Source organism: Beta vulgaris, chromosome 5, assembly GCF_026745355.1.
Source record: "Beta vulgaris subsp. vulgaris cultivar EL10 chromosome 5, EL10.2, whole genome shotgun sequence".
NCBI classification, from domain to species: domain Eukaryota; kingdom Viridiplantae; phylum Streptophyta; class Magnoliopsida; order Caryophyllales; family Amaranthaceae; genus Beta; species Beta vulgaris.
In genome coordinates, this window is record NC_079206.1 from 52,214,856 (window position 1) to 52,225,232 (window position 10,377).

Sequence of the window (10,377 nt, forward strand, 5' to 3'; positions counted from 1 at the left end):
TCTTTCTATGACCCACAACATTATTTCTCCTAAATCTCTATGCAAAAGAAAGAGGTAAACTAATAGAAAACGGAGGAAGTATATACTAGAGTAACTTTACTAATTGGCAAAAATGTCTAAGACATAAAATTTAAACTCATTTTATAAATGAAAATTAAAAAGAATTTCTTTGAGCTACTTTTACATAGAACTTTCACTTTGAATTCCGTTACAAGTCAGACACCCCTAAATTTCAAGTAAATTGTTTCAAGTTAACTAGAGAAAATAGGAAAATTCACCACTTATATCAACTCCAATTCTTTTTTAAAATTTAAACTCAGTTGTAGCCTTTGTAGACTTATAGCACCCATGGAAATGATACTTCCATAAACTTACACGTATATATACGACTGATAGAACAATCAAACTATATAAACATATCTCATAGATGTGCATATATTCTGCCGAAAAAGAGGGAATAAGATAGTAGCTTCCATCAATTTATGAACCTCTCTTGTAATAAGTTAACAATGACTAACAAAAGGAGAACCCAAAATTGCCAATGAAATTATGCAAAAATACCACCATCTTTATAATATACCAATTGGAGAGTTGCATCGCAAGAAAGATCTTACATTGAGTTAATTTGACCACCATGCCCATAATATACCAATTTCTCTTGTTTTTTTTGCTAGTATACCATTACATTCCACCCCAAAAAAGATAACAAAATAGTACAATTAATACCCACTTCTCCAATTAATAACCTTTATACCCCAAAAACCAAAATTACCCAAAAAAAAAAAAAAAAACACCTTGTCAACTAGACTTCTACTATCCCCACCCAGTTAACAGGTTCTTAAACCTAACAAATTTAGAATAAACTACAACTTACATTCTTTTCACATGATTTTTCATTTTCAATTTTTTGTTTTTTTTTTTTTGGAGTGGAGGGTAAAAAGGGAATTTTGGTCCTCAAACTCTAAGCAAGTAAATGCTTAACTCAGGAGCACCATGACAATCAGGATTCACCATGTAGAAAGCTTCAGAATCTCTGGACCCCACAACTCTCTCAAACTGGGCCCTCATATACATAAGTTCACCATCTGGGCTTGACCCAGATCCATTAAACCCAGGAAGAACACCAGCCCCCATTGAAATGGGCTCAACCACCTTCAATATCTTAGCCTCATTAGGCCCAATCTCTCTTTTAGTAGCAAAGCCACATTTTTTCCCATTACAAAAAGTTCTCCAAATTTTTTCTTCCAATAATCTTTTTCTCTTATTATTGTTGTTCTTTTTCTGTTCTTCTTCTTGTTTATCACATTCAAGTGCAATTCTGACCAACCCAGATGCCATTTCTTTGACAAGATTAGTAATTGGTGTTGCAAGTTCAATGAAAAACACAGGGATTGTGTTGTGTTCTCTTTGAAACACAAAATGAACATGCCCTTTTCTGTACCCAAATAGGGTACCTATAACTTTAGGGGATGACCCTAAATTTGGGAAACTTGATGATGATTTGTTGATGTTTAAGGCTGTTAAAACTGACCTTATCCTTGAAACTGCAACTGCTTGTATTTTTTTCCTTCTTCTTGATGCTAAACTCTTGTTATTGTTGTTGTTGTTGTTATTATCATCATTAGTAATTTTTGGGTCATTTGGTTGAGTTTTGCTCTGTTTTCCCCTGTTTTCCTCTGTTTTTGGAGTGGTAATTTCATCTAAAGTTTCTTCATTTTGAACTTTTCTTGAAGATGACCAAGGGAAGTTAGCTTTGGACATGTTGAGTGGAGGTGTTTTCCTCATTTGGGTAGGAAAGGAAGGATTTTTATTAGGGTAATTTAAGAGGGTTTTTGATGTCCTTAAAAATGGGGTGGAAGAAGAAGGTTTTGTAAGAGAGAGAGAATGAGAGGAATGTGTTTGTGTTAGAAGAGTGAGAAAGGAAGGAAAGGGAGATTCTGGTGTGTTCTCATAAAATACTTGTAGTAGTACTCTTTAATGAGGAATTTATGTTGTTGGTGGTGTTGGTGTAGGTGTTAATGATGGGGGAAATTATGTGTCTTTTTTCAACTTATTTTTGCTTATAGAAAATATCAAATTTATTATTAGACCTTATTTGAATACAATACTAGTTTTTATTTAAATTTAATTTTTTTTCTATAAAGATTGAAAATAAGGTGAATATAATATATTTTGTTATTTTATATTTAAGTGCATATATCAGTGATATTTTTTAGTAAATTTTGTAAAAATGTCTCCTGAAAACATGCATTGTTTTACTAAAAGAAAATTAAAACCTCATACTTGTATATCTACATGCATATATCGGTGACATTTATTGGTGACTTTGTAAAGATATCGTCCCAAAACATACTTATTATTCTTCTCTATGTGAGTTGCGAATGGATTTTTTGTTTTTAGGTATGAGAAATTGTTCTCATTAATTGAGTTCGAGACTCAAAATGAACGTATTGGAATCTTGGATGCGGTCAGCATAGCTTGATCAAGAATTTTCTTCTCAAACTATGTCAGAATGATAGACTTCCTCATTAATAGCAGCTTGATTCAGCAAATACAAGGGCGTTGCGTTGTATTGCTCGATTTGGTTCATTGTAGTTTTTTCGAAAACGAATTTAATTCAATCTTATTTAATTGTATCTTGTTTTTCTATAATATCTGTTGTAAATATTGGCTTTCAATTAATGAAATTTTTTTAAAAAAAAAACTATTTCTATATATGGGATAAAGATTTCCACAACTCATTTAATGGTGGGGTAGAAGGAGTTTGATTTAGTACTCTTGAATACTAGAGGAGTCTCTTTGGCCTTTGAGGTCTTTTGTGGTGCAAAAAGCATAAAGCAAATTCCCTAGCTGCTGCTGGCTGTCCCCACTAAGCGTCTAAGCCCACCTTGAGAATATATGAGGATCAACAATTCAAGATCATAGTTGTACTACTAATGATAAGAGGAGCATATTACTTAGCTTTAGTAAGTTTCTTTATTATAAAATCTAAGATACCTAATCATCTTCTAGATTGATTACCTTAAATTACTGTGTAAAACAAAATGTAATTTTATCCGTGTTTGTCATTTTATGCCTCCAAGAAAAGCAGTGGGTTGGTTCCGAATGGCTAATTGTGGACAATTATGCATAATCTGTTACCAAAGGCACAAATTAGTGAAGTAACTGTCAAATCTATAATTTAAGGTTAAATATGTTCTTTTTGCCATAATATATTACCTTGCATGTTTTATATTAGTCCGAGAAAATTATAGCAGGTAGAAATTATGAAATAAGTTGTTGAAGATTCATCAATTGTTATTTTTTGAAAGTTAAATGTCATGGAGCTTTTTTTATAAGAAGAATAAACAGCACTCTTTGTAAGCAAACAAGAGAGATTACTTAGATGGCAAACAAGAACCCATGACCTCTCAGATAAGGACTTCCAAAGACTCATCATCTCATCTAATATCTTTTAGTGACAAAATTATAGATATGTGTTGTAATTAGTAATGTGACAGTCAATGCTTACCTCCAGCCATAAAGTTTATTTTTCTTATTTGATTTCTTTTTTGTAGTCATTCCCTTGCTCCAGCACTCCTTTCGAAATTCACCATGAATGTTAGAATCCTCTGCTTAGTAATAAAGGGGGTAGCGTTACAAATTATTCTTGATGCTAATCAAATTTTATTGTTTGTTCGAAAATATTGATCAGGAGATGGAGACCAAAGGTCAGAGGGCAACTTCCATAAAAAAGGTTGTGTAATTGTTAATTATAGCACAATTCCTTGATTGCATATATAATTTAATTGAGTTGTGCTTTTATGTGTCATGTGGAACCTTTCCTCTTGCATTGAAATTTTATCGCGTGTGCAATTAACCATCAATAGACTGGTTATCATATATTTGGAAAAAATATAATGATGTCTTGATTCGACCAAATGACTTATTAATAAGAATTAAAATACATTTACCATAGAGGTGATCAAAGTGAGCTCAGCCCAAAAATGGGTAGGTTTTAGGCACCATTTTTTGGCAAAAATTCTGAGGCACGGGCGACCTAAATTTGAAAAAATAGGCTAAATTTTGGCCTAGCCCGAAAATAAACCAAAAAGCTAGCTAGATCCGCAGCAAAATAACGGGCTTAGGCGCGGATTTTTTGGCCTAAACCTTGGCAAGCCCGCGACTTTGGCTTGAAAAGGGAAACTTTTTTTTGCCAAAACCCGGCCCGATACATGATAACCTCTAATTTACCACTACACCAAGTGATATATGGTGTAATCATTTTAAAATTAAATTATTAATAGATGAAAAATATAAGTACCCATGACATTGCCCAGACCTAAAAACTAGTTTCACTTACATGGGTGATGGATCTAATTCCATTTTTCGTTTAATCATACTCATTCTTATTCAAGGAGAAAGAAAGCAGAGCATAATTTTTAAACAAGAGAGGATGTCATTTGATGAATCAAAAGCGGTGGGAGAGAGGTATTAATATTAGTGAAACCATTTTTAAAATAAGAGTGTTCAAACTATTTTGAGAGGAATTCAGACTATTTTTGAAAAGTGTTCAAGCTAATTTTGAAACAATGTAGTGTTAGGGTGCGTTCTGTTCAACTTAAAAAATTAAGTTTCAGGTCCAATAAGTTTAGATAAGTTCAGATAAGTTGCAATAAGGTCTAATAAGGGCAATAAGTTCCAATAAGGTCTAATAAGGTCCAATAAGTTCCAATCAGGTGCAATAAGTTCCAATCAGGTGCAATAAGTTACAATCAAGTCTAATAAGGTCCAACAAATTTCAATCAGGTCTAATAAGGTCCAATAAGATCCAAATAGTCAATGTTTAATAAACATTTGTATTATTGTCCATTATTTTGTTATTCATAGTTTCATATCATTATTAGCTGATTATGTTATTATTAGAATTTTAATTAAAGTACCACAATGATTATATAGTTATACTTGTATTAGTGTCTATTATTTTATTATTTATTTGTATTATGTCTATTATTTTATTATTTTTTATATTATGTCTATTATTTATTATTCATATTACTATTAGCTGATTATTATTATTAGAATTTTTGATTAAAGTACACATAGTATCGTCTTTATTTGATTATTCATATTGCTATTAAAAAATATTATAATCATTGTCAAATAATTAAGGTTAACAATAATAATAATTATTATTATAATCACAATATTTTGCAATTCATCTTTAAATAACTAGAGATAACATGTTTTCGTTACTAATAACAATGAAAGATATAAATTTTTGATTTTCTACTAGTGTTTTATAAAATCAAAACAAGACTATTAGATATATTAGTGGTGAAAGTTATGTATAGGCAAATATATAAATAGTAAATTTTTTGTTAAATTAATTATCATGAGAGATAATTAATAATCATTATTTTTTAAAGGACGAATTATAATAATTATTACTCCATAAAAATTTTGAGGGTAGTATTTACGTTAGTGGTAATATTTATGTTATTCATGGTCAATGTTTTTGTCTAATAAGGTCAAATAAGTTTCAATCAGGTCCAATAAGGTCTAATAAGTTTCAATCAGGTCTAATAAGTTTCAATCAGGGCCAATAAGGTTTAATAAGTTTCAATAAGATCAATAAGTTCCAATAAGGTCCAATAATTTCCGATCAGGTCCAATAAGTTGAATCAGGTCCAATCAGGTTTAATAAGTTCCAATAAATTCAGTTCAGGTTCAATAAGTTCAGTTCATATAAGGTTCAATAAGTTCAGGTCCAATAAGTTGAATAGAACGCACCCTTAATCAATATAATGTTAGTTATTTTCCTAAATAATACACATAAGATCTTCACCATATTACCTTTTTATTCAATTTTTTTTATCCGGGTCAGACTATTTATTGATGAACGATTTAGGAAGATGATAGACAAAGTAAATAAATAAATTAGATAAAAAAATACATATAGCCTTTCGGATTTTCAAATTCACCATATACCATAACAATTTTTTTTCACCATATACCCTTGACAATTTTTTTTGCACCATATACCCTTTCGAGTTTCCAAATTCATCATATGCCCTCGATGTTTTACAAAATACATCAACCTATCCTTATGGCTAAAGAAAGTCTAACACCGTTAGTCATTAACTCCTAATTTTTCCTCTAATCCTAATTAACTAACCTAAACTAAACGTAACTTTAACCCTAATAATCCCTTAATCTAATACTCTAACCCTAGCCACCCACCCCTCCCCCACCCCAGCCCACCCCACCCCACCACACCCCCAACTCCCTTCCCCCAGCACCCCCCGGAACCCTCTTCCCCTTCCCTTTCCGCCACCCCCTACAGCCCCCTCCCCCACCCCTATAGTCACGTAATCCCCCTCCCCTTCCCTCACAACCGCCGCACAACCCCCCCCCCTCCCTGAAATGATAAAAATCGAAAAAGTTGAACTTTAAAATACCCAAAAATCGAACCAAGAGGGTTTCAAGGGGTTTCAGGGGTACGCGACTGTAGGGGGAGGGGAGGGGATTGTGCGACAGTTTTAGGGGGAGGGGGTTGTGACTGGAGAGGAAGGGAAGTGGAGGGGGGCTTCGGGGGTGGTGGGGCAGTGGGGGGAAGGGGTAAGGGGTGAGGGAGGGGTCGTGATGCAGTGGGGGTAGGGGTAAGGGGTGAGGGAGGGGTGGTGGTTGGGTGGTTAGGGTTAGGGTTAGAGGGTTTTGCTTAGGATTTCACTTTGTTAATTAGGGTTAGGGAGAATTAGGGGTTAATGACTGACGAACGTTAACACCCTTAGTCATTAAGGGTAGTTTGATGTATTCTTTGAAAAGTGGAGGGCATATGGTGAATTTAGAAACTTGTAAGGTTATGCGATGCAAAAAAATTGTCAGGAATATATGGTGAAAAAGCCTAATAATTTAAACACTTATTACTATAACCACTCCTCTTACGATTGTAAACTTACACAAGTCAATCTACTTATTTACCTTATCTATCATCCTACTAAAATTGTGTGTAACTAAACTTAGTAACAATTTCTTAAAGAGGAGATTTTAGTCATCAGCTCATTTACTCAAAAGACTTGTTAATGTACTACTTCCTCTGTCTCATAATATAGTTACTTGCATTCCTTTTTGGATGTCCCAAAATATTGTGATGCTTATTTCTTTTTTTATCAATTTGTTTGGACTAAATTATCCTTCATTTCTACATAAAATTTTCCAAAATACCTTACCTTTCTTTTAAAATATGTACCCCTATTTATTATTTTATACCATTACAAGGAACATTTATTGCTCTTTCATTTTATTTTAAAGGAAAAAGAAGAAAAAAACCTAATTCTAAGATAAAAATACCCAATAAATATTTATTTAAATATATGTTTTTTATGAAATTTTAAAAAATCCTTTAATTTTTTCTTAATTCTTGTAATATATGAGAAGAGCACTACATTATGAAACGCAGAGAGTATATCCTAAAATTTTTAATGATTTACAAAAGAGATGAAGTAAGGCAGTAATAAGCTCTCAAGCTACCACCACTTTATCTTTCTTTCTTTTGTTTGTTTGTTATGGGTGCAACACCGCTTTATCTATGAAATACTTATGAATCTATGATAAACAATTACTAAAGCTTTCTTTTACCATAAAAAGAGATAAATTATCAGCAAATTTTTAGAAAGTAAGCACCCCAAAAAAAAAGAAAAAAGAAAAAAAAGAAAGCAAGAGCAGAGGAAGGAATCTAAAGGGGGAGGGACAAAGGAGAGTGTAAGTTCATTTTCTAGTGGGGTAGTGAGGCAAAGCAGTGGCTTGACTACCTCACTTTTGACCTGAAAAATAAAAAAGAAGAGCAGTAAAGTTAAGGTGGTGGAAGGATGATGACCAAAGCAAAGGTAAAGAAAAACGTCATACTGTTTATACTTGAACAAACATGCTCATTTTTAAGTTTCTGTCATCTAGCAAAAAAAGAAAGAAAAAAAACTGTTTTGATTTCAAAAAGAAGTAAAAATGTGATTTAAATGGGGATTTGGTTTATTATTGAGAGAGCTTACCTCATCCCTGCAAAAATTGTTTGGAGTTAATAACAAAAAACATTCTGAAGAGGCAGAGAAATAAAGAGAGAAAAATGGAGTGTTGGTCAGGGAACATCCTCTCTGTTGGATTCAATCAAACATGCTAAAATTGACATATCATTTGCTCAATAGGACATGAATTATGTCATCCATACCTCTCTCTATAGATCTCGTGGTCCCACTTTTTTGGAATCCTAATTTGAGCCATCTCCCTCCTTTTTTTTTTCCCCTCGTGGGTATCTTAGAAATCATAATCGAAAACTTCTATACAATACACAAAAATACTCTCCAGTTCAGTTCAGTTCAATTTAGTTTAGTTAGTCTTTATAATTCCAGTTTCTTCCAGTTTAGTTCAATCCAAAAGAACGGGACCTTACATACTCTTCCAAAACCTCTCCCCTAATTTCCTCGAAAGGAAAAAAATTAAACATTAACCTAGTTGGTTGGAGGCCCTTCTTCTATTCCTGTGACAAACGTTCAATTATTGCCTATAGAAAAGCAGGTTCCCAAAATTCTCCCCCACTTGCAAAGAATCTTCATTTTACCTTAAAATTTTTTTTTCCAAAATTTCATGTAACGTTCCCTCCGATTTTTATTAGTTTACCCATTTGTCGAAGTACATTTGTCGAGGTATTAATTTGAACCTTAATATCTCTAATTATCAATAACCACAAATTACAAAAGATATTTGGATATGCATTGAGATGAATTTAATAAGATCTCACATGACTATGTTTGCTTAAGTACAAATCACAAGATATAGTCAAAGTCATGTATATAGTGTCAAAAGCCAAAAATGGATAAACTAATAAAAACAGGAGGGGATATGTTATAAGAGTTCGAGCTTAAGTGCGCACGTAATCACCTACCTATTTGTGCGCACGGTATAAAACGGCACCGTTTTGTTATTCCAATGAATATTTTCAATTTTAGAATAAACATTTGTGTGACCCACCTTAATTTCTCTTTCCTCAACTTTCATCCCATGTGCGTTGTAAACCAATAAACAACAAATTTATTGTAATGGACATTGTAGTAGAATAAACACACGCTATTGTTGAATGAACATTTGTAATTTTGGAATGAACATTTATGAAAAAATTTAGTATAACAAACACATTCTTTCTGCTGAATGAACAATTGCAATTTCGGATTGAACATCTTCGACTAATTCCAAAAAATTCAGTATGTTTCGAACTTTAAAAATTCAAAATTGCCTCTGATTTTCAAATCTCAAATTTCAAAATATTTTTCAAATTTACTATTATTGTTCATTTCTCACTTTATTAACATACTATTTATTCAAATTATTAGTTCATTCATCCAAGTTTTTCAAAATGTTCTTTCAAATTACTTATATGTTCATTGTTATAAATATTTATGTTGTCATTATTATTCTTTGTAACGTACAAATATGATTTTGCAATTAACAACATATATAATAAATAACCCAATTGAATAGTTATATAATTATAAAAAAATTAAGTAATTACAAAAGATGGTTAATTTAAAATGTAGTATGTATCTAAATGTAGAAATATAACCAAAATAATGCAATATATCTCACATGAACACTAGGGTCTTACAAAAGAGTATTAATTGTTAATTAAACACTATTGAGTTCATCAAGAAGATATTCTTGCTTCTGAACTTCCATTCATTTCTGGTTGATTTGATTTGTGAGATCTCGACACCGTAAATTATCATTAGTTGTCTGAACTAATCAAATTGAACTGATACAAGAAAGGAAAGAGCAGTACTTAAAACATTTATTCAAGTTTATAATACAATGAACATAATCTTTTGAACATATAATTAACACATTCTAACAATACAGTGAACATGCTGCGTCACACTATAAATGTACGACCAAATAAAATGAGCATGTAAGTAAAATGAACATGTTAGTAATACAATGAAAATCAGCCTTAAATGTGCACCTTGTATAAATAAACTAGTTATTAGGCCCGGGCGATGCGCCGGATAAGGAAAATTTTCATTTATTAATAGTATACTTTAGAGTAGTAACACTAAATATCACTTGGTTTAGTGGTTAAGACTTTAATATATAACCTTAAGGTCATGGGATCAAACCTTGTGCTATGCAATTTCTAGTTTTTTTATTGTTTGTGAATTACATGGAGTAAAATACATGCTTTAGGGAGAGCGCCACGTGGCACCGTTCCACGATTAGGAACGCCTTTTAATATATTAGTATAGATAATACAATAAACATCACATAATCATACAAAGAACATTTGAACAAATATCACACATTTAAGAAATATATGATACTCAACCCAGTAATCCATATCATTTTATTGAATAT

At 31.9% G+C, this 10,377-nt stretch overlaps 1 protein-coding gene across 1 annotated transcript; it reads right to left on the minus strand.

The window, feature by feature from the left end:
- Nucleotides 1-547: 547 nt before the first annotated feature.
- LOC104908356 (protein MIZU-KUSSEI 1) lies at nucleotides 548-1,990 on the minus strand. The gene has a single exon (XM_010697467.4). The coding sequence runs from the start codon at nucleotides 1,783-1,785 to the stop codon at nucleotides 955-957; it is 831 nt and encodes a 276-aa protein (XP_010695769.2). The 5' UTR covers nucleotides 1,786-1,990; the 3' UTR covers nucleotides 548-954.
- Nucleotides 1,991-10,377: the final 8,387 nt, after the last annotated feature.